General features: G+C 43.8%; 1 protein-coding gene across 2 annotated transcripts in view; it reads right to left on the bottom strand.

Annotated features, from left to right (window-relative positions):
• LOC126183503 (crossover junction endonuclease MUS81) overlaps positions 1-26,035 on the bottom strand; it is a 201,216-nt gene that overhangs the window by 95,368 nt on the left and 79,813 nt on the right. For both annotated transcript variants that reach the window (XM_049925547.1, XM_049925548.1), the window contains exons 4-5: positions 7,983-8,073; positions 106-229 (exon numbers count right to left, since the gene is read on the bottom strand). In XM_049925547.1, the coding sequence (XP_049781504.1) occupies positions 106-229; positions 7,983-8,073 (215 nt within the window). The remainder of the gene's footprint in view (positions 1-105; positions 230-7,982; positions 8,074-26,035) is intronic.

Raw genomic sequence — 26,035 nt, 5'->3', positions numbered from 1 at the left:
ATGACTCAGTATGCTAAAAGTGTCACAGAAATTTTTTTTGCCAAAGTGTTCCGAGCAGAAAGAAAATATTTTATAGATTGCACCTGAAATACTAACAACGCTTACCTTTTAATTTCCACGTCATAATTCACTACTTCTCTATGTATCAAACTCCTTACATCTGACAGATGGGTACATGCAGATGTGCTTGTTATTTGTACCATATTTGTTTCAATGTTTTCAAAAGAACCTGTAAAAGATGTTTTTATAAGTGACCAAATATTACAGCAGGGGATCAAAGTTATATCTGTGATTCTTGAGTTTCTCCTGACGTATTTGATAATCAAAATATCCACGGGTGTACTGCCGGTCTACAGTGTCCAACGGGCACAATATTTCAGCGATCATACATGTCGCCATCATCAGGTCACAACTGACGGACTGAGCTCCTGTGAACGTGCCGGCATGGAGATCTGTACGCTATGGCTGCTCAGAGGGAACTGGGTTCGGTCGCGGCGGCGGCCGATTTTAATGTTGGGTTACTCAAGAGTAAATCGAGCAAACGTATAGTTGTGACGACCACGGCGGACAGAGACATCACTCCGACGTCATCTCAGACGCCATCGCAATCTGTTCCACCACGCGACCGTGGCGCGGGGCGCGGATAGCGGAGGGAGCAAGCCGCGGGCGGAGGGTATTTAAATCTGCCGCCGCCGTGACTGAAGCCAGTTCCCTCTGAGCAGCCATAGCGTACAGATCTCCGTGCCGGCACGTTCACAGGAGCTCAGTCCGTCAGTTCACCTGATGATGGCGACATGTATGATCGCCGAAATATTGCGCCCATTGGACACTGTAGACCGGCAGTACACCCGTGAATATTTTGATTAAAGTTATATCTAGTTATAATGAAAGAAAATTTTCCAGTACTCAGGATGAGGAGCCACTATGGAACTTAAAGGTGAGAAGAGTGACAAAATACTTGAAAAAGGTAATAAAATATATGAAAAGTGTGATTAAAAGGTGACAAATAGATAATGCACAAACAAATTGTTTTCATTTTTGACAATCCCCTAGCAAAAAGGCCAGTTAAGACCACAATAAATGAGTCTGTTATGATCATAGATGGGGTAGTGCCTTTTTTTCCTTCATACAAATTGATTAATATTTCCCAGGGTATTGGTAATTTGATATTAGTAATCTTACATCACAAACAAAATCTACATCACATTTTTACAACTAATGGCAGTCTACACTTCAATGCCGGAAAAAGATCAACAAAATATTTTTAATTGCTGTTTCTTAGTAAAAAATGAAGCAAGCATACTAGATTTTCTTTTCTCAAGATTTGTTGCATGGATTTATGCACCCTCAATCATACCCTGGGCCAGTTTTGATGCCTTTAAATTCTTATTAGGGTGCTTTCTGCAGTTTAGCTTAAGTTTGAGCTTGGGAGAAGTTCTTCTCCTGCCTCTTACACAGCACCTGTCTCATAGTCACTTTATTTTTCCTTGTTATTCATCTTTTTAATCTTCTGTTCAATATGCTTTTGGTTATGTTCCTCTTTTTGCTTTTCTTCTAATTCACATTTCCTTTTCCTTTCACATTCTTCCTTACAAGCAGTATAGTTTACATGTGACTGTTGTCCATACCTAATGAGCTGTGACTCAACTGATACAGAAAGAAAATGGCAGTATTGTAGCAAAGAATGCCTCACAGCCAGAGCCAGTCTAAGGTCCAAGTGACCCAAGCTGCCATTTGAGGCACCAAGCTGAGGGGGGCACTAGTGGTGCCTAAGTGCAACATTTTTTTTTTCCCAGTGCCTATCACAATTAGTAGTGAGAACCAATTAAGTTGGATGTGTATGAGAGAAAAGGAGGGGTAAAGAGGAGGGGAAAAGGGGGGGGGGGGGATGATGCCACAGCGTAAGTTGCTCGTGTGGAAAAATGTTCTTGAACTGGCCATGCTCACCGTCAAAACACTGTTTAAAAATCTTTCGGTCATTGCTGCCTTCTCTTCTCCTAAAGTATGCTTTGAAACCTTCTCTCTTTGCCCACATTTTCATTGGACAATGTAAGAGAAGCCTTCAAAAGTTTGGAAACATTCGCATACTTTAACTCTGTGGATGATGAGTCTCTTTTTTTTAGATGTGCTGCTGCTAATAATTGTCAATACCTTTGATATCCAAAGCTGGGTCATCCTTTTTGAACCGTTGAACCTTCTGCTCATGTAACAAGTAATCCTGCCAGATATCGAACGGCATCATTTTTGCAACCTTTAATGAGTCAATACAGCTTCTGCTTCTTTCATGTCTAAAAACCTAAAAATTATGAGAGGTGCACTTGTGAGCATGTCTTTTTCATCACATGTTTGCAAGCTGCGATGTAATGTTTTTGCATGTTATTTAGAAACCACAGCTTGTCACATTCTCCCATTTTACTAAGTTCTTCAGTCACTTGACTGCTAACAACTAGTTGTTCAAGAGGAAGCATGTTATCCAACATAAAGAGTTCTTTATGAAGAAATTCAGAAATACTCTCAATTTTTCTCAAAGCATAAATCTTCAAATTCCAAGTCAAAACAGCTGGCAGTATGTTTTCTATTTCTGTATGCAAGTTGTGACTCAAAGATGTTTAGTTTTGAAAATTCTGTGTGAACTTATTTGAATAGTTCTGCAGATGAAATTATAAAATGAAGTTCTGCTTTCATTGGAGGTTCTTTTTAAAACAGTCACAACGGCACAGTGGCATTAGGACTGAACAGTAAAAAAGACTTTTTAGGGACATCTGCTTCCGAAAGTGACACCAGTACCTACACAGTGTTCAAAAATACTGCTGGCTGAAGGTCCTAAAGAGCCACCTAGTGGTTGAATGTCTCAAAACTTGTTATGTGAAATGTTAAACTTCGACAGAATTCCTTCAAATTCTTCACAGCAAACAGATCAACCATCAAAATAATGGCGAATACTGACCAGAAATTTGGATACTACTTCATCTAAGCGCTCCAAAGCCTTTACATGGGCATTATTCATTGTATTAATGTTTCAAGTTCTGATGTTTAGAAGTTGTATGCCTTGTGTCTCCTGGACATCACTACCTAAAAGACTAAACACTTTTTTTACTGACATTAGGTCCACCTGATCCCAGCATAAGGCATTTATTTAGGGACAAGTTGGGTTCAGAAAGTGCTTCACGTAGATTATGATGTAATGTCTTACCATCTACTTTGCCAATAAAGAAAGTTCTTAGACGATGCACTGTTATGCAACACTTATTCTCTGACCAAAATACAATGGTTCTTTTCAATTCTGTTTTATCTTTAACACTGGCCATTTCATCAAAACTCAATGTGTATTATGATGAACATGCTGCTTCTAATATATGTTCCTGGAAATACAGCACCAGATCATCAGTTACAGGGTATCTCATTTTCTTAGACAAAAACTGGAAAATGTTTAGGAACATTATCAGGGAATATCTTAAAACATTACAAATATCATTGGACAAATCCACAGAAATTACTTATTTCACTGTCCTAATCAATTCAGCAATGGTGTAACTATCCTCAGGACTTTACATTCGTATTGTTAGCACATGTAACGAACTTTAAAGTTGTGTTTGATCCCAGTGTCCTAAATGTAACTGATGTGGTCCACACTTAATTTCAAAGTTACAGTTATGCTTTGTTGAAAGTAAGTGATTGAACATAGTCTGAAAACCTTTTGTCTCAAAATTAAGAGAGCAAGAACAATGCAAAACAGTTCACGTCCACTAACTCCCCTCCTTACAAAGACTTTACTTTTCAAACTGCCTGTCTTTCCAAGCCAGTCGCTACAGAATTTGTATTATCTCATCTTAAAAAGCTTATTTTCACAATTGATAATAGTATCATAGCAGTAGTTTTGCTATTACGGCAAAATTAGAATCTGGAACAAAAATAGAACCAGTTGTAATAGAGGAATATTTGACACTAATAGCAGATGTGCAAACTATAACAAATTGCTCAAAAATAAAAAAGGAACAATGTATCTCAAATTTCAGAAGCCCCTCAGGTTAGATTTTACCAACTTGGAGCATTCCAAAAAGCTAAATGAACGAACAGTGGTGCACAAACTTAGAAAAAAAAAAAAAAGTAAATAACTTTTCTTGCTATTGGAGCAAAAGCTGATTGAAGAAGGTGAGAAAAATTAAAAAAGTGACAAAGATGACTCACTTCTCACCCTGAGTACTGTAGTCTTTATGCACTGTCTTTATCTACACATCAACAATAACAAACATGCTACAAGCTTGAAAACAGAGAAGCCCTTGCAAAAATTTGTTGCTGTCACCATACATAATGCAACATGAAAAATTTTATACAAAAATGTAGCTTTCTCTGGTATGCTTTTTGCCTATGAGTAAATAAATAGAGTGAAAAGAAAGAAATATGGTAGGTGATGTAGGCTAAGGTAACTAAATCTAAGATGAACACAGAAGCATAAGGTGTTGCAAAACTCAGGATGAAAAACAGCAGACTATACTTAAATGTCTGGAAGTTCATCACTCTATTGAAGACTGCTTAATTTGCAGGTCAAATTTAATGACAGCTTCAGCTGCAGACGGATAGGAAAAGAAATGGCAACAGGATTGAAATGAAATTTAAATTATATTAAAAAGCATGATTTATGTGAAGGAATGAGGTGAATGAGAGACGAAATGTACAGCAACAACGTGAAAACAATGGTGACGAAAAAGCATGTGTAACAGAAAGATTTTGAGGAAGTAGCACCAAAAGCAGACATTGAGAAATGAGAGAAGGCCATGGCAGGTTACTAATATCTGAACAAATCAGTTGGCTGGTTGGAGTATAGCATGCTCAGAAGATCCTAGACATCATCTTTAAATGCCAGAGGTTACAGTATTTGAAAATGTATATTACCAAATCAATACACTTTTTCTCAGCTATAGTCTACATTTAAGTTAAATAATATGATACTACAACAGTGTACAGCCAGCTGCAAGGCAAACTTGATAACTTATTACAATTCATTTCTTTGTGCACTTTCTTTACACATTTAATTGTAGGGACCACTCAATAATTTTGCACAAGTTGGAGTATTATGAGATAAGGGGAAAAGCTCAACAATGTTTTACTTCATATCCAGAAAGTATGAAACAGAAGATTGTCCTCCTGTGATGTAAAATGAGAGGGGTGGTGGTGGGGAGGGGTATATTAAAAAAAAATACTATCAACTGAGAGGGAATTAGTGAGTTCCATGGATCACTTTGCAGTTGCACAACTAACCTTACTGATGTGGGTTGAGTCATTTTACATTCACACCACAAATTATTTTGTGAATACGACTACGCACTGAACATTTACTCTCTCTCTGTTCATCACATATTTACTGCAGTGTTTCCTTAATTCAACATGTGGTTTTTACTGACTGAAATTACTTACTGTGAATCAGGGAGAAAGAATAAAAGTCCAGAAAAACAGTAAGCTCTCATCTTTCCATTGCTTTTCATATGAAATATGTGCCTCACAAAATTTCTGACTCAATCAATATAATAATAATCAGTCAACAAAACACCTGGAGACCAGTCACATTAGGAAGGAAAAGAATGGAAATCCCTTACCTAGCATTCGCAGACGACCTAGCGATACTGACCTATGACCCAACATCAGCAAAAACACAGATCGAAATCCTGAAAGAATGCGCTGAGAAAGTCGGCCTACAAATCTCTTTTGAAAAACTGCAAGTCCTAACAAGAGAAGGCGACGACATCACAACCAAGTACGGCAAAATTAAAGGGGTCACACACTTCAGATACCTAGGCGAAATCATCGAACCGACCGGAACAGAGAAACTGGCTTACGAAGACAGACAACAGAAGACACGGAAATCACTAGGCATGGTACGAAACGTCTACAACAAACAATGCATTTCCAGAAACACCAAGATCAGACACTATAACACAGTGATCAAACCCGCCGTACTGTATGCCAGCGAAACACTAGCACTCAACAGGAAAATCAAAATTGAAGAAATCAAAAAAGAAGAATGCAAAATCATGAGGAAAATTTTAGGAGGAAGACCCACACCAGATGGCTACAGACTACAGAAGAACTCAACAGTAGAAGCATATTCGAACATCGAGAACGATATGAGAAAAAGGCGCCTTAAATTCTACGGACATTTAGATAGACTCCCTGAAACAAGACTCACCAAGAAAATTCTAGAACACATCAAGACACTTAAAGTCTCGACACCCTGGATGGAAGGAGTCCGAAAAGACCTACAAGCAATTGGCACCACAAACACCACAGACAGAAGCACCTTCCGAAAACACATAGACAATTGGGAAGTAAAGTCAGAAGCGCTAAAACAGCGGACCAAACAAGAATGGTCTGAGGAGAGAAAAGAGGCCCTCTCCAAGAGAATGAAGGAGTACTGGAAGGACAAGAAGAACAAGCCTTCAAAGTCATAAGCTTAACGATTTCCTTTTAGGGAAAATCCGCCAACAATAATAATCAGTCAACAGTTTGGTTTTCTTCAGTGGATCATTAAGATTTTCTCAGTATCTCAAATGCAGCATATAAAGAATAAGCTGATATTCATATTGTGGCAATACCAATATACATGCAAAAATGTCAATTGACAAGGCCCTACACCTTTTAACATGAATTTCATTTCATGACTATAATGACACTAAGGAAACAGTAGGCTTTCCTTTGAGTAAGTTCTTTCAATTTCTTTAAATAATGTGAAATGTTTTATTTGAAAATACATAAAACTGCAACCAGTCACTTTTTTGGATAGTTATTTATTATCCCATGAACTGGTTTTCAAACCTTTTTCAGGTTCATATAGTTTTCCAGAAGATACACATCTATTTCTAGCATAATGCTGTGTGTTGGCTTGCGACAGTATGGGTGGCTTATATCTGTTAGTGTCCATCTGTCTACTTCCAATGTGATGGTCAGCTGGTACGTCACTACACACTTTTACACAATATGTATGCATTTACACTGTGATAGTGAAACTTTGCAGCATCCAGCATGTGCTATACAACTGTTGCTTGTTACAATGGTTATGTTCAGCAACTTGGACACCATTTGCAGCCATTCATGGACATAATGTTCTCAAACAATGATGAAATTTTTATGGATGATAATGCACCATGTCACCGGGTCTCAGTTGTTCGCAATTGGCTGAACAACATTCTGGACAATTGAAGCGAAATTTTGGCCACCCAGATCACCCAATATGAATCCCATCAAACATTTACAAAACATAATCAAGAGGTCAGTTTGTGCACAAAATCCTACACCAGCCACATGTTCACCATTTATGGACGGTTATAAAGGCAGTATTTACGCAATGGACTTCCAATGACCTCTTGAGCCAATGCCACGTCAAGTTAATGCACTACGCCAGGCAAAACGTGGTCCGTCATGATACTAGGAGATATGTCATGACTTTTGTCCCTCAGTGTGTATCAGTGAATGTTAGCATTGTTTCCGTGCTTAGAACAATTGTTGACAACTAACTTAATAAGGGAGTAAACAAACTGTGAGGCTGTTGTGGTCAGTATGTCAGACTGTTTAAAGCGCTGTTAACAAGAGGTTCTAGAGTGGACTCCACACATTATCCCCATTACACACTTTTGTGATCCTAGAATAGACGTTAGTGAATGAAAATAGGAAAAGTAAGTTTCCTTTTTGACATTTTTATCTCTTAAACCTTATATTATCGATAACGCAAAAATTACAGACCTTAGAAGTTTAATAAGATCTGTAACATGTGACTTCGAGCTCTGGTTCTTATCAGTATTAATACCTAAGAATTTAGAATATTACGACTCATTTATTGATTTATCCTTGTGTGTTATTTCTAATGGTGTGCTCAGGCCTCGTGCAGTACTGACTTGAAAGTATCGTGTTTTATCTAAATTCAGAGACAGTCCATTAGCAGAGAATAAGCTATTGATTACCAAGAAAATATCATTTACACTTTCATATACCTGAAGATATTTGTTCACAGTTTGGAAGCTGGTTGTCTGTTACATTATCTTCCGAGTCATCAGGTGAGAGCTCATGAACTGGACGGTTAAGCTGAAAACAAACATTAGAAACAAGTATTAGATAGGTCTGTGACAGAAAAATATAAATAGGAAAGCGAAAAAGGAAAAGAGAAAAATACTGGATGAGAATTTTTGGAAGTTGCAACTTGGACATACACTGTCAAACAACCACTGTACCTGATGACCAGTACACATTAACAGCTTCTCACGCATTATTTCTCCTTGTGCTGTTACCTCCCTTTTCCATTTTTGAATGTATTTATGTTTCCTCTGATTCCATTCACATTGGACAGAAATTAAATAAGGGACAAAATAAAAGAATAAAAAGAGCTGTACGCAGCATTCTTAGTTCGAAGAGCAGTGGACTGGGTAGAAGTTTCAGGCCAAGGGACTTCTTCAGATCTTTTTAAAATAGTGTATTTCAATTAACCAGGCCTGCAGCCCAATATAAAATGGAAGTTGACAGCTACATGCTTGTACCTTCTTCACTGGCAGAACAAAAAGGATCTCGGTGGTACAGTTCTTACATAAACCAAGTTATCAAAGAAAATTTTTCTCGCCACAATTTGTAATAAGAGCGCACATTATTGTTGTATCTCAGATGACATGCAGTCCCTCACCCTTCATCAAAATGCTTTTAATTTTGTCAAAGACTACTTTCACCATTGCAAGAAAGGTTTTTGTGCCCCATCCAAGGGAGATACACAACTGCCAGGCAATCTACCAACACATTGACAAAGATATTGAAGCAATTACGTCTCTGATTTCACACATAAGAAGTCTGATCAAAAAAAATAACCAAACTTTTGGTTTTTTTCCATGTTAATGAAGTGCCTTATGGCTTGGCAGCACTGTATCTGTTACAAATTCCGGTATAACCCCACTGTTGGTATTTCATTTAGCAAGATAATACAGTGTTCGCCACTTTTTGCAATTTTTGATTTGTAAGAGCAATAATGAAACTTCAAAATTTTGTTCTAATATAGAAAAACTATTTCTGGAAAAGTGTGAACTTTTGAGCAAACTCACAGAGATGATGTTCTAGGCTGAACAATGTGATTCTCTTAGTTGAAAAGTGGGGTTCATAATTTAAAGATAATACTCAGTCAGCAAGACCTAGTAATTCAATCGACAGAGCTCATATTCAGAAAGTGAAGAATCTGGTGCACATCACCCATAATCTCACCATCAGAAACATATTGAAGAGGTAAGAATATTAACTGATTTGTGTCACAGGATTACAACAGAAAAATTGCACATATACTAAATTATAGTGAAGCTTACTCCTCACTCAATGATTAAGAGCAGAATGAAGATAAGCCATGTTTCCAAAGAATGTCCAAACAAGTTCATGCCAACAAAAAATTCAGTTAAGAGCTTGTTGAAGGAAAAAAGTGTTGGGTTTATGGTTATGACACTAAAATCCAAGTCCAGTCATGACAGTGGGCTCACAGCTTTTTTCCACATGAGTGGGGAACTGTAAAAAAGCTGCTTGATAAAATTCACAAAAATATGCTACTGTTGTGGTAGGACAAATCTCAGTTCCTTCATCATGCCAACATCCCTGAACGCTCAGCCCTAGAAATGCTCAAGTGTTGTACAAAAAAAGAAAGAGATGACTGTCCTCCCTTAGCCACCATACTCGCCAGGTCTCACACTGTTACTTTTGCTTGTTTCCGTAAGTAAGTAAGTAGGAAGAATTTCTCATGGGTACTGAATGCCGTTCCAAAAGAAGCTGGCCCATATTCCATGGCAAAGGGGACCACTAGGACAAGTCTGTTGTTGTCACCTGAGCTTCAGGCAGGCCTTTGCAACCAGCCACCTGCGTAATTCTGCACCACAGCACTCCGATAGAGCTGGTGCAGTTCCTTACAATGCAGCATTGTACCAACAGCGATTGTGTTGTTACATGGTGTAGCATAATGTGGCATTTCCACAGCCGAATATGCAATGGAAGCTTACCAGTCTAAACAAACACGTCTGACATGAGTATAAATGTTCCCAGCTCACGTGGTAGCATCATTCCTTCAGACACACACTCTGTGTCGCTCATCGGCCAAATCTACAACTAAGCTACTCCAGCTTCATCGAGCAGCGTCACCAGCACGATAAAGTTGATCTACGAGCCACAAGCTACACCTGATGGTTCTGAACTTTGAAGTGGATTTGAAAAGGTGAGGCCATCCATTGGGTACCATAGCCCTGCCAGCCAGTCTCTGAGAACCCTGAGTTTGAAATTGAGACGTGCATTCTTCCAGCTAAAGGCACAGAGAGCCAGTGGTACTTGATTGTTCCTGACTTGGCCTTGCAAATCACCTTGTCAGCCTCGTGTTGTATCAGCAAGGTCACTGCCTGCCACCAGATGCTGCTGTCTCAGCATATCACTGGGGATGACACTGGCCTCAAGCCATGAGCTTCACCTGGGATACTGTATGGAAAGCATCAAATAGTAAAGAATGTTCCTGTTGAGTAAGCATTTCTACTCCATCCATATCGTAGCACTGGAGAACCCATACCACAGCTTTCTCCACGTGCAGCTCTACAATGGGTAGCAGCCTGCCCGTAACTCTGGTGTGAGGAGAGACAGTAGTTATGAATGACATCACAGAGCAATGATCTAAGGCATAACCTCAATGTGGTGGGTGGAAATGAGCTTTTTTTGAGCTGGTAGGTTTGAGTATGTAATGTATTAACCACTCAACCACTCGTAAATAGAAGCATAGACAAAGATGTGTAGTGACAGAATTTTACTTAGATGGTGGATCAAAGCATAAGTTTTTATTGGACATGGGTTTGCAAGTGTCTGTGGTAACTCATGTGGAACAGGCAGTTGAGCCCACCATGATGCAGAGTAAGTTGAATAAATGCAAATGATGTGCATTCATTGGGTTCAGTAGTGTTGAGTATTTGGGTTGTGGCAAAAAGTTTCTGGATTTGTATGGAAATCCTGTCTCAAATAGGCAATGGTTACTGTGCAATCTTAGTGTCAAATTTCTTGTTTATCATCATGCTGGAATTTACCTTGATCAGTGCACGATAGGCTCCAGCTCTCAGCTGATACGTGTCTACGGAGCGACAAGTTAAGAGTTTATCTTTTTCTGTGTTTGCCACGTAGTATATTTATTCAATTTCGTGCATGTTTCTCTGTTTAGGAGGTTAATCTCGTGTTTCTGTAAGTGTAAATTCATTCAGACTGTAGTGCAATAGTTGCTCACTGAACAGCCAGCTACATAGCTTATTAATGCGTCCGTTGGTTGGTTTGGGGGGGATTAAAGGGACCAGACTGCGACGGTCATCGGTCCCTTTTTCCAAAAAAAAGTAAAACCACCCAAAGAGAATAAAAAAAATGAACAACAGGAAAGACGTCAGACGACACAGGACAAGAAATACTCCTACAGAGATCAGACGAAACAAATTAAAATCACACAGAGTGTGACAGTGGTTGGCCGACCATAGAGATAAAAAGGAAAAGCCAACCACCGAGAACACATTAAAAACTCAGCGTAAAATCGTAGGCCAATGGCCAGAATCAACACAAAAGAACAGAACAAACACTCAGAGTAAATAATAAAAACCCCCTGCCCGAATAAAACGGAAAACTAAGTCAGCCATACCAGGGTCATCACATAAGAGGGCAGGGAGCGTATCAGGCAGCGCAAATGTCTGCCTGACCACAGCTAAAAGGGGGCAGGCCAACAAAATGTGGGCCACTGTCAAAGCCGCCCCGCAGCGACATACAGGAGGGTCCTCCCGGCGCAGTAAATAACTGTGTGTCAGGTGGGAGTGGCCAATGCGGAGCCGACAAAGGACGACAGAGTCCCTGCGGTTGGCTCGCAGGGATGACCGCCACACAGTCGTCGTCTCCTTGATGGCACGGAGCTTATTGGGCATGATCCGATTGCGCCATTCAGCGTCCCAAAGCACAAAAAATTTTCGGCGGAGGACTGCCCGCAAATCAGTCTCTGGGAGGCCAACGTCCAGAGACTGTTTACTCGTGGCCTCTTTCGCCAGGCGGTCAACATATTCATTGCCCGGGATACCGACATGACCGGGGGTCCACACAAAGACCACAGAGCGGCCGCAACGCGCAAGAGTATGCAGGGACTCATGGATAGCCATCACCAGACGAGAACGAGGAAAACACTGGCCGAGAGCTCGTAAACCGCTCAGGGAATCGCTACAGATAACGAAGGACTCACCTGAGCAGGAGCGGATATACTCTAGGGCACGAAAGATGGCGACTAGCTCAGCAGTGTAAACGCTGCAGCCAGCCGCCAAGGACCGTTGTTCGGAATGGTCCCCTAGAGTTAGCGCATACCCGACACGACCAGCAACCATCGAACCGTCGGTGTAAACAATTCCAGAGCCCTGATACGTGGCCAGGATGGAATAAAAGCGGCGGCGGAAGGCCTCTGGAGGGACCGAGTCCTTCGAGCCCTGTGCCAAGTCGAGCCGAAGGCAAGGGCGAGGAACACACCACGGGGGTGTACGCAGAGGCGCCCGGAAAGGAGGTGGAACTGGGAAAAACCCAAGCCCGCAGAGAAGCTCCTTGATGCGTACGGTGATCGGACAACCCGACCGGGGCCGACGGTCTGGCAGATGGACGACTAACTGCGGGAACAGGACACGATAATTTGGATGCCCGGGCAAGCTAAAAACATGGGCAGCATAAGCGGCCAGCAAACGTTGGCGTCGGAACCGCAGTGGAGGTAAACCTGCCTCCACTAGGACGCTGTCCACAGGGCTGGTGCGGAAAGCACCAGTGGCAAGGCGTATCCCGCTGTGGAGAATTGGGTCCAGCACCCGCAACGCAGATGGGGATGCTGAGCCATAAGCTAGGCACCCATAATCCAGGCGAGACTGGATTAACGCCTGGTAGAGCCGCAACAGGGTAGATCGGTCGGCGCCCCAGCGGGTGTGGCTCAAACAACGCAGGGCGTTGAGATGCCGCCAACACGCTTGTTTAAGCTGCCGGATATGAGGCAGCCAAGTCAACCGGGCATCAAAAAGGACACCCAAAAACCTGTGGGTCTCCACCACAGCAAGAAGTTCGTCGGCAAGATAAAGCCGCGGCTCAGGATGGACCGTTCGGCGCCGGCAGAAATGCATAACGCGGGTCTTGGCAGCCGAAAACTGAAAACCACGCGCTACAGCCCAAGACTGCGCCTTGCGGATTGCGCCCTGTAGCTGACGTTCAGCTGCTGCAATGCTAATAGAACTATAGTAAAGACAGAAGTCGTCAGCATACAGGGAAGCGGAGACAGAATTTCCTACTGCCGCAGCGAGACCGTTTATTGCAATTAAAAACAGGCAGACACTGAGGACAGAGCCCTGGGGTACCCCGTTCTCCTGGGCGAGGGAGGAACTATACGAGGCCGCGACTTGCACGCGGAAGGTACGATACGACAGAAAATTTCTGATAAAGATCGGCAGAGGGCCCCGAAGACCCCATCCATGAAGCGTAGAAAGGATGTGATGACGCCAGGTCGTATCGTACGCCTTCCGCATGTCGAAAAAGACAGCGACCAGGTGCTGACGGCGGGCAAAGGCTGTACGGATGGCCGACTCAAGGCTCACCAGATTGTCGGTGGCGGAGCGGCCTTTACGGAACCCACCCTGAGACGGAGCCAGAAGGCCCCGAGACTCCAGCAACCAATTTAAGCGCCGGCTCACCATCCGTTCAAGCAACTTGCAAAGAACGTTGGTGAGACTAATGGGACGGTAGCTGTCCACCTCCAGAGGGTTCTTTCCAGGTTTCAAAATGGGGATGACAATACTTTCCCGCCATTGCGACGGAAACTCACCCTCGACCCAGAGACGGTTGTAAAGGTCGAGGAGGCGTCGCTTGCAGTCCACTGAAAGGTGTTTCAGCATCTGACAGTGGATGCGATCTGGCCCGGGAGCGGTATCAGGGCAAGCGGCAAGGGCACTCTGAAATTCCCACTCACTGAATGGAGCGTTGTAGGGTTCAGAAGCGTTGGTGCGAAAAGAAAGGCTCCGACGTTCCATCCGCTCTTTAATGGAGCGGAAGGCCTGGGGGTAATTCGCAGAAGCGGAACTCATAGCAAAATGCTCTGCTAAGCGGTTTGCAATGACGTCGGAGTCAGTACAAACTGCTCCATTCAGTGAGAGCGCAGGGACGCTGGCAGGGGTCCGATAGCCGAAGACCCGTCGAATCTTGGCCCAGACCTGCGATGGAGTGACATGGAGTCCAATGGTGGACACATACCGCTCCCAGCACTCCTTCTTGCCTTGGCGGATAAGGAGGCGGGCCCGCGCACGCAGCCGTTTGAAGGCGATAAGGTGGTCCATGGAGGGATGTCGCTTGTGACGCTGGAGCACCCGCCGGCGATCTTTAATCACTTCAGCGATCTCAGGCGACCACCAAGGCACAGCCCTCCGCCGAGGGGACCCAGAAGAACGGGGAATGGCAGACTCGGCGGCAGTGACGATGCCGGCGGTGACCGATGTAACCACCGCATCAATGGCATCAGTTGAGAGAGGCTCAATAGCGGCAGTGGAGGAGAACAAGTCCCAGTCAGCCTTATTCATAGCCCATCTGCTAGGGCGCCCAGAAGAGTGACGCTGTGGTAGTGACAGAAAAATCGGAAAGTGGTCACTACCACACAGGTCGTCATGCACACTCCAGTGGACAGATGGTAAGAGGCTAGGGCTACAGATTGAAAGGTCAATGGCGGAGTAGGTGCCATGCGCCACACTGAAGTGTGTGGAGGCACCATCATTCAAAATCGAGAGATCGAGCTGCGACAATAAATGCTCAACGGTGGCGCCTCGACCTGTTGCCACTGACCCACCCCACAGAGGGTTATGGGCGTTAAAGTCGCCCAGTAATAAGAAAGGTGGCGGCAATTGGGCTATCAGCGCAGCCAGGACATGCTGCGCGACATCACCCTCCGGTGGAAGGTAAAGACTGCAGACGGTAAGAGCCTGCGGCGTCCACACCCTAAGAGCGACAGCCTCTAAAGCTGTTTGTAGAGGGACAGACTCGCTGTGAAGAGAGTTAAGGACATAGATGCAGACGCCACCAGACACCCTTTCATAAGCTGCTCGGTTCTTATAATAACCCCGATAGCCACGGAGGGCGGGGGTGCGCATTGCTGGAAACCAAGTTTCCTGCAGAGCAATGCAGAGGAAAGGGTGAAGGCTGATAAGTTGGCGGAGCTCAGCTAGATGGTGGAAGAAACCGCTGCAGTTCCACTGGAGGATGGTTTTGTCCATGGCTGAGAAAGGCGTGCCGGGACTGGGACGGCAGATTACGCCGCTGGGTCACCTGCTGCCTCCGATTGAGCACCCGTGCTAGTGCTATTGCTATTCACGGCGTCTGAGGGACCGGCGAGATCGAGGTCCTCAGCGGACGCCAGAATCTCCACCTCGTCCCCAGACGCAGAGCTAGAAGGTTGCGATTGGGTGGCTACCACCGCGCGTTCCTTGGGCTTAGAGCTGCTCTTCTTTGATTTCTCACGCTGCTCCTTGGGTTTAACTGGCTGGGAGGGCTTCACCGATTCAGTCTCCGGGACTGAGGAGGATCGGGAAGCCCTTCGACCTGCAGATTGTGGGCACTTACGCCACTGTCGATCGTCAGCCTTCCCGCCGGTGGAAACCTGGGAAGGGAGGGACCCAAGGGACCCCTTGCGAGCGTGAGAAGCCGAAGAAGTTGGACACTTCTCCGGCTTAGAAGCGGGGACCGACGTCCCCGATGGGGGGGATGGTGTTGCTCCTGAGGTAGGTGGCACAGGAGCAACCCGGTGGGTAGAGCCCCCCATTGGCAAGGGGGCAGGAGGAGTTGTACCACTCGTCGATCCGGCCGGAAGGCGCGAAACTGATGGGGCTAGCACAGGTGTTGTAGCAGCGGCGTAGGAAGTTGTCATTCGCACTGGATGTAATCGGTCGTATTTCCGTTTGGCCTCAGTATAAGTCAGTCGGTCCAGGGTCTTATATTCCATGATTTTGCGCTCTTTCTGGAATATTCTGCAGTCTGGCGAGCAAGGTGAATGGTGCTCCCCGCAGTTGACGCAGATGGGAGGCGGGGCACATGGAGTATCGGGATGAGATGGGCGTCCGCAATCTCGACATGTGAGGCTGGAAGTGCAGCGGGAAGACATATGGCCGAACTTCCAGCACTTGAAGCACCGCATCGGGGGAGGGATATAGGGCTTGACATCACATCGGTAGACCATCACCTTGACCTTTTCCGGTAACGTATCACCCTCGAAGGCCAAGATGAAGGCACCGGTAGCAACCTGATTGTCCCTCGGACCCCGATGAACGCGCCGGACGAAATGAACACCTCTACGTTCTAAGTTGGCGCGCAGCTCGTCATCAGACTGCAAAAGGAGGTCCCTATGGAAAATAACACCCTGGACCATATTCAAACTCTTATGTGGAGTAATAGTAACGTTAACATCCCCCAACTTGTCGCAAGCAAGTAACCTGCGTGACTGGGCGGAGGATGCCGTTTGTATCAGTACTGAGCCAGAGCGCATTTTAGACAAGCCCTCCACCTCCCCAAACTTGTCCTCTAAATGCTCGACGAAGAACTGAGGCTTTGTGGAGAGAAAAGACTCCCCATCAGCTCTCGTGCAAACTAAGAATCGGGGCGAATAACTGTTACCTCCATCCTGGGACTTACGCTCTTCCCACGGAGTGGCCAGGGAGGGGAACGTTTTCGGATCGTACTTCTGAGCATTAAATTGAGCCCGAGAACGCTTAGAGACTGCTGGCGGCTGGCCGCCATTGAGAGATGATGTACCACGCTTCATTGCGGGTCATCCGCCCTGATGCCACCTACTCCGACCAAGGGCCCTCCCCACGGGCGCCACCCAGCCACAGCAAAGGCCACCTGGCAGGATGGTCGTTGCCGGGAGTCCTGATACCCCAGGAGGATAGGCATCTACTCCTTGGCATACGTGGGGAGTTAACGGCGCAGGCATCAGTAGAGCGATCCCTGTGTTGTCAGGGGGCTACAACCAAGAGGGTACATGGCGGCCCCACCACAACGGACTGGCTACCGTGCTGGATCTTAGGTGCAAAACTGTCCAAGGTCGTCATCGCAGTTAAAAGAAACACTGCAGAGGGCAGCGTGGTAATCGCACCCAGGGACGTATCCCCGCCCTAAAGATCGAAAACGAGCGGGACACCATTGCAACGACGTGAAAGCCGGCTAAAGGTCTAATTGCACGACGGATACAGTGCACCATGTAAGGCGCCCTTCCCCAATTGGCTCGCTCTTTGAAATAATTTAGAAAGATGGAGGTCAAACCCGAGAGGGGACCATCACATAAGGCCAAAACATGTGAGACTCCTTTTAGTCGCCTCTTACGACAGGCAGGAATACCGCGGGCCTATTCTAACCCCCGAACCCGCAGGGGGGTAATGCGTCCGTATCCATTGGTGATGCTTCAGGAGGGTAGCTAGTAGCATATCTAGGATTGTCTGCTTTTATTGTTCATTTCTTTAGTTAGTCTGCTAGGATGCCTAGGATGTGTACATGCTGTGTGGGAATGCAGAAAGAGCTGACCGCAGTAAGTGAACAGCTGACTGTGCTCTTGGCTACAGTCAGTCACCATCAGGCTACCACCTGGAAGTGTAACGGTGGTGGAGAATCTGGCGCATCACATGGGACACCACAGGTGTCACTTGTTTTGCCCACAGGATCTGCTTCTGAGGTACCTCCTAGTGCACCCGACACAGTGGATACACCCTCACAGTAGGGTGAGTGGCGGGTGGTAATGCATTCACGTTGCTCGAGGCAGAGGGCCAATGTGGAGACTGCTCACCCGGCCTCGCCCATTCACCCTGCGAGTGGACATATGGCCACTCCTTCAGCAGGATCCGAGCAGGTACACGGGGGAGAATGGTTTGCTAGTTATTGGGAGCTACAATGTTAGGTGTGTTATGGAGCCCCTTAGGCAGATAGCATCCATGGCTGGAAAGAAAGCCAATATGCTCTCGGTATGTTTGCTGGGGGGCCTCATACGCGATGTGGAGGTGACCTTGCCTGTGGCTATCAAGCGTACAGGGTGTAGTTGTCTGCATATTGTGGCTTATGTTCACACCAACGACAGCTGTCCCATCAGTTCTGAGGCAATCCTCAGTTTGTACAGGTGGCTGGCGGAGGTGGTGAACACTGCTGCACTGACGCACAGGGTGCAAGCAGAGCTCGCAATTTGCAGCATTGTTCCCAGAGTTGATAGGGGTGCTTTGGTTTGGAGCCAAATAGAGGATCTCAACCAAGGGCTCTGTGATGGTCTTGGTTGCAGATTTCTACACCTGCATTATCATGTGAGATTTGTAGGACTCCCCTTGATAGGTCAGGGGTGCACACACAAAAGAAGCAGCTACTTGGGTAGCAGAGTACTTGTGGAGTGCGCATGAGGGTATTTTAGGCTAGGCATTAGTTTGAGGTGCTCTGATGAACACTCGCCAGTCGATAAGCAGCAACGGAAGTCAAACGGCGTTCAGAATAAAGACACTTTGACTGTCACAATTTTATCAGTAAACTGTTGAAGTATTCGTATTCCAGTTCTCATTCTCAAATTATTCTTCGGAGTGAGAGCTGGCTGAAACCCAATATTTAGTGAGTCGTGGAATGTATATCGGAAAGACAGATTAGGGGCCATATGAGGGGGTGTGTTAATTGCAGTTGACAAAAATATTGTCAAAGTTGAGTGTGACAGGTGAAGGTGAAACCAAGTTAATTGTTTTACGTTTTTAGCGGCCACCTGATTCTGCTGTGACAGTTCAAGAGTCAGCCAAAGAAAGTCTATGGTCAATAGCATGTAAATACCCAGATCATGCAATACTGGTTGGAGGCAATTTTAACCTGCTCAGTAAAGACTGGGATGTCTATGTATTCATTGTGGGGTACAGACAGACAATGGAAATTGTCTTGAGCAGCTAGCTCGGCAGCCCACAAGCAATGGAAATATCTTAGACCTTGTAGTTACAAATAGGCCAGACCTTATTGACAGTGTCAGTATAGAAACGGGGATTAGAGATCATGATGTCATTATAGCAACTATGATTACGAAAGTTAATAAATCAGTCAAGAAGATTAGGAGAGAGTTTCTGCTAGATACAACAGATAAGCAATTATTAATATCTCACTTAGACAGTGAACTGGCATCACTTAGTTCCAGTAAGATGGACACAGAGGAATTGTGGGCAAAGTTCTAGCAGATTGTAAATCGTGTTTCGGAGACTTATGTGCCTAGTAACTGGATAAATGGTTAGCTGTGCAGTCTAACGCACTGCTTTCCGGGTGGGAAGGCATGCTGGTCCCTGGCATGAATCTACCCGGCGGGTTAGTGTCGAGGTCCGGTATGCTGGCCAGTCTGTGGATGGTTTCTACGGAGGTTTTCCATTTGCCTCGGTGAATGTGGGCTTGTTCCCCTTATTCCGCCTCAGTTACACTATGTCGGCGATTACTGTGCAACCACTTTCTCCATGCACATGTACACCATAATTACTCTAGCACGCAAACATTAGGGTTACACTACACTGGTCTGGTGTGAGACTTCCCAGGAGGGTCCACTGGGGGCCGAACTGCACAATAACCCTGGGTTCAGTGTGGGGCGGCGGTGAGGTGAGTGGACTGTTGTAGCCTATTGTGGGGTTGTGAACCACTGAGGGCTACGGCAGGGACAAAGCCTCTCCGTCGTTTCTAGGTCCCCAGTTCCATAAAATACAATTGAAAAGACCAAACATGGTTTAATAATGAAATTCAGTAAATGCTGAGGAAGCAGAGACTGTTGCGCTCTCGTTTCAAGAGGGAATGCATAAATGATAACAAGCAAAAGTTTGTTCAGATTTGTGCCTCTGTGAAAAGTTCTATGTGCGAAGTATACAACAACTACCATTGTCACACCTTAGCAAAACACCTGGCAGAGAACCAAGAAAATTCTGGTCGTATGTAAAATCACTAAGCGGATCTAAGGTTTCCATTCAGTCCCTTGTTGACCAGTCTGGTGTGGCAGTTGAAGATGTCAAAACGAAAGCCAAAGTTTTAAATTTCACGTTTTAATCGTTCACACAGGACAATCATACAAACTTACCATAATTTGATCATCGGATGGACTCCCATATGGATGACATGGTAATAAGCATATCTGGCATAGAGAAACAACTGGAGGATTTGAATGCAAATAAATCACCAGGTCCAGATGGAATCCCAGTTCATTTTCAAAGAGTACCCTAGGGCTTGGTCCCTTACCTAGCTTGCATTTACCATGAATCTCTCTCCCATCACAAAGTTCCAAGCAACTGGAAAAAAAGTGCAGGTGACTATTACAAAAGAAAGGTAAAAGAGCAGACCCACAAAATTACAGACCAATGTAAAAGAGCAGACCCTCAAAATTACAGACCAATATCCCTAACTTCTGTTTGTTGCAGAATCCTTGAACATATTCTCTGTTCTAATATAACAAATTCTCTTGAGACTGCGAATCTTATGTGCATGAATCAGCATGGTTTTAGAAAGCAGCACTCATGGCAAACTCAGCTAGGCCTTTTCTCACGATATACTGAGAACTATGGATGAAGGACAACACACAGAATTATATTTCTAGATTTTTGGAAACCATTTAACACAGTGCCCCCCCCCCCCCCCCACACACACACACACAAGCTGTTAATGAAGGTATGAGCATACAGAATATGTTTGTCAGAGACATGGGTTTTGTCAGAGACAAGGGCAACATCAGGAGTGCCCCAAGAAAGTGTGATAGGACCACTGTCGTTTTCTATATACATGAATGATTTGGTGGACAGGGTGGGCAGCAATCTGCGGTTGTTTGCTGCTGATACCATACTGTATGGTAAGGTGTCGAAGTTGAGTGACTGTAGGAAGATGCAAGGTGAGATAAACAAAATTTCCAGTTAGTGTGGTGAATGGCAGCTAGGCCTAAATGTGGAAAAATGTAAGTTAATGCGGATGAGTAGATCAAACCTGTTATGTTCACAAACAGCATTACTACTGTCCTGCTTGACACAGTCAAGTCTTTTAAATATCTAGGAAACGCAATAAGAGGTGGAACGAGCATGTGAGAACTGTGGAAGGGAAGGCAAATGGTCGACTTCGGTTTACTGGGAGAATTTTAGTAAAGTGTGGTTCATCTGTACAGGAGACTGCGTATAGCATGCTGGTGCAAAGTATTCTTGACTACTGCTCGAGTGCGGGATCTGTACAAGGTCAGATTGAAGGAGGACATTGAAGCAATTCACAGGTAGGCCGCTAGATTTGTTACCAGTAGGTTCAAACAACACGTAAGTGTTATAGAGATGCTTTGGGAACTCAAATGAGAATTCCTGGAGAGAAGGTGATGTTCTTTTTAAGAAACATTATTGAAAAAATTTATAGAACCGGCATTTCAAGCTGACTGCCAAACGATTCTACTGCTGCCAACATACATTGTACGTAAGGACCACGAAGATAAGATACGAGAAATTAGGGTATATATGGAGACATACAGACAGTTGTTTTTCCCTCACTCTATTTGTGAGTGAAACAGGAAAGGAAAAGGTACCCTTCGTCGTGCACCCTACAGTGGCTTGCGGAGTATCTATGTAGATGTATACATTTTTCCACAAGGTGGAAACTGTCAACAGTTGCACACTATCACAAGGTTCATCCCTGGCACAAGGAGATTCACTTAGACTACATGCACTACCACTAAGGATCTACTTGTGCAAGGCAGAGGAAAACTACTGTGAATAGGAACTAACATGGTAGTAAACGTATTTTATGTAGTGGGACCACTGCAAGGAATGAGGAATCAGATAAATCACAGTGTTTCATATGCAAAAGTGTTGTACACTTAAAAAAGAGGTGGTGAGCAGGTAGTGCCCATTGAGATTAATTTTGGGACACTGGAAAAGAATTTTCAAAGGAATTGACAGTCGCCAACTTGGAGATCTTGCAGGAAGACGATTTGGACAGAGTAAATTTAGACCCTAAGCTTAAGCAAGCCACTGGCTTAAATGCATTATAGGAAAAGCTAGCACACTTGGAATGAGCAGAGAAGATACCAATGATGCAGTTAGTGATGGAATATGAAGCTCTATTTAATCCTTGTGGGTCTGAACACAGGGAAAGCACATAATCACAAGTGGGAATGAAATGCCTCTGTATCATTGGCTGCACCATATACTGTATCACTTGCAAACCAGTGAAAGAAGAATTTATTAACCAACAGTTTCGAGATAGTGTACAGTTATTTATATGCCACCTAGATCGAAAAATGCACCAGCTACATTTCAGGACATGGGCAGAAACATACGTAGACTATGTGTGATGTATTTAGATGACAATTGTTTTTGCAAAAAACATGGAAGCACGTGTGTTATAGTCAAGGGAAGCACTTAACTAGTTGCAGACAGTACACCTAACACTCAGTTTAGAAATGTGTCACTTCATGTTGAAAGTTGTACAATATTTATGGCAGGACATTAGTTGCAAGGACATCGAGACAGACTTTGGGATAATAAAAGCCATACAAGATTTTCTGGAATTGTGTATGGAAAGAGATGCAATCTTTCTTAGGTCTAGCAAATTATTAGTGGGAGATTGTACCCAAATTTTGAAAGTAGCATGGCTGCCCACTCATCTATTGAAGGAAAAAGTATAATTCCACTTTTTGGTGGAGCGCAAGGATGCAGTCAGTCAGTTGAAGGAACTTTTAAAACTGTTCTGATATTACTTTTCCCAAATTATGAGAAGGTACTTGGGCTGTCATGCAACATAAACAATTATGCACTCAGCTGTGTGTTTAGCCAAGAAGTGGATGGGGGAGACTGTCCTGTCGCCTGCACCTTCCGACACTTGAATACAGTGAAAAATAAGAACTCTACAATAGAGAAAGAGGTGCTGAGTCTCACATACTTCTGATGTTACTTGTATGGGAGAAAATTGAAGGCGATAACAGACCTTCCAGCACTGAGATGGCTATCAGGATTGTAAGAGTCATCCAGCCAATTAACATGCTGGGTGGTAAAAATTCAGCAAATTTGTTTTTTAGGCGATTCATTGACCTGGTAAGTCACACAGAAAAGATAATGGTTTGAATCAGAAAGTACATGTGATACAATGAGTGCTGCCTATGTGGAATGGCAGATGACATAAGTCACAGACATGGGAAGAAACCCACAAGACATCCTTGCAACCCACTCATATTTTCAGAAAGTAAGACCTAATTAGGTGTACTCAGTGTACGACTCAACTGTAGCTACCACCACCTGGTACAACCATGGTGATTGAAATATAGCTAAACAAGACTCAATGTGACATATCAGGATTGTCTTTTTAAGTACCAGCAACAATAACAGACTATTCAGTTCTGCACTTAATGTATCCTCCGCTGTACCTACCCAATAATCCTTTCAAAATTCTGCCACTGAAGAACCTAACCTACTTGAATGCTATCATTGATCTTATCATACAAGCTCCCTCAATAAACTTGTAACAGCAATGGGTGGACATATTTGTGCAGAACAGTTGTTCCAGTAATACTGCAGTGGATACCTGCACAAATACATGATAACGGGAATTTCGACTCACAGAACTTCCTTAAGCTCTGTCATCACTTATGTGGCCTATGTCCATCGTCATTGGAGAGCCATCCGCCAACCAGATCTTCCAGTCAACTACCTACCTAACTAATGTTTTGACCACAAAGTTTAATCCAAGGGATGGAACAATCTGGGTGTAACAGATGCCATACGCCGTGTGATGGAATGTGTAGGGAAGGAAAACAGATAATGTGTAAAGTGTGAATAGTGGTGAGAGGAAGAGTGCACTGTAGAGGCAAGGGAAAACTGTAAACACAATAGTACCACATCGGTTTAGTAGTTCATAGGTTCAGGAGCAGCATGGAACCCCAGTGATATGTTGTGCCAGATGAAAAAACACTCATCAGCACAGTGGTGGTTTCTTATATTTACTTCTGGAGGAGGCCGAGTAGATACAACAACACACACAAAATATTAGATCACTTTATTATCACTTGATCAAAATGAAATACTTAACTTTGTAACAATCCATGACCACATGAATGTCATGTGTATTTATTTCTGTCATTGAACACTATCTTATTACTTGTTCTTGTACAGATAATAATCTCTTCTATCAAAGTAAAACTGACTACAAACTTTGCTACATGGTTGTGTCTAATACAACTCTCACTCTGCTGGCTGCAGTGAGTCTATGCTGTCATCTTCAGTGACATTTGCAGGGTGGGGTTAGCGGGACTCTGCTCTGACGTGAGCAAGCATGCTGCAATGGTGGCATACGGAACTCTTGAGGATGTGTCTACACTGATTTCTCTCATTTCTTCATCATGTCTTGCAGTGACTGTGCTTACTTGTCGTTCCATCACAAGGTACCAACCTCACCTCGGAACCTTGTTCTTCGGACTACGCTACATGATATGCAGGACAGACAGTGACTTAACTCTGCAGCTGGGTGTCACAATAGTGCTGGCTCAACACCCTGAACAGTGTTCTGCCATCAGTAGTTGACAATGCTGCTGAATGGTGTTGTACAACACAGTGCTTTCTCAGCCGAGCGCATGATGAGAGCCTACCACATATCACAGCACCCCTGGCCAGAGAGAGCATAAATACTTACAGGTCAGCTGATAGCACCATTTCTTGGATGTCGTAAATTTGACCGATGTAGTCTCCACCAACTAAGTGAAGCCAGTGATCTACTAGCAAGCAGGTGTGTATTTTTCAATTATTGACACAACAATAGCATAAGCAAGTTTGAATGTATTTTTACTTGTGAAATTCCACATAACAGCTTTTCGTTTTTTGTCTTCTATTTATACACAGGGCACTGAGTGGAAAGTTTGGATGTGATAATTTTCTTAATGTATAAGGTATTTCTGATAAATCTTTAACGATGCTGTATAAATCATGGGCTTCAAGCATAACCTTATTGAGCACTATTATGTGCTCTATAATACCACATTAATATCATTTGCAGATTTACAAAGAGCCTTTGGCAATGTTGATTAAAAAAAACTCTTTGGAATTATGAAATTATCAGAAGTAAAATGTAGAAAGCGAAAGGCTTTCTGTAACTTCTGTAGAAACCAGACGCTAGTTATAAGAGTTGAACAATTTGAAAGGGAAGCAGTAATTGCGTAGGTAGTGAGACACCGTTGTAGCCTACACCCCCATGTTCTTAAATCTGTACATAGAGAAAGCAGTAAAGGGAACTATGCGGAAATTTTTGTAGGGAATTAGATTTGAGGGGGATAAAATAAAAATTCAGAGGTTTATCAGTGACTTAATCCCGTCAGGCTTAGCAAAGGACTTGGAAGAGTAGATGAACACAATCATTGCTCTTTTAAAAATAGGTTATAGGATGAATATCAACGAAGACAAAAGCTGAGGAAATTAGATAAGGAAATGACACATTAAAATTAGTGGGTGGGTTTTAATATTTGGCAGCAAAATAGTTGACGATAGAAGAAGGGAAGATGATATAAAATTCAGACTGGTAATAGAAAGAAAAGTATTTCTAACAAAGAGAAATTTGTTAACATTAAACATGAATTAAAGTTTTAAAGTCTTTTCTGAAGGTATCTGCCTGGAATGTAGCAATATATGGAAGTTAAATATGGGCAATAAACAATACTGGCTAGATGAGAACAGAAGCTTTTAAAATGTGGTGCTACAGAAAATTTTAAATATTAGACATGTGGCTCGAAGAGATAGTGCATCGAACTGTAAAGAAAAGAGCTGTATGGCACAAATTTACTAAAGAAGGACACAACCCAAGGCATTAAGGGACAGTTAATTAGGTAATGGAGAGAGAGTGGGGGTGGGTGAGGGTGGACCACTGGGGGGGGGGGGGGGGGGGGGGGGGAGGAGGAGGAGGAGGAAGCGGTAGCATTGCATTAGGAAAACTATGTTTGACTACAGTAAGAAGGGTCAAGTAGATGTAGGTTGCAGTGGTTATGCAGAAATGA

Source organism: Schistocerca cancellata, chromosome 4 (assembly GCF_023864275.1).
Source record: "Schistocerca cancellata isolate TAMUIC-IGC-003103 chromosome 4, iqSchCanc2.1, whole genome shotgun sequence".
NCBI classification, from domain to species: Eukaryota; Metazoa; Arthropoda; class Insecta; order Orthoptera; family Acrididae; genus Schistocerca; species Schistocerca cancellata.
Note: the sequence above shows the minus strand (reverse complement) of the source record. Positions and strands in the feature narration are given on the sequence as shown.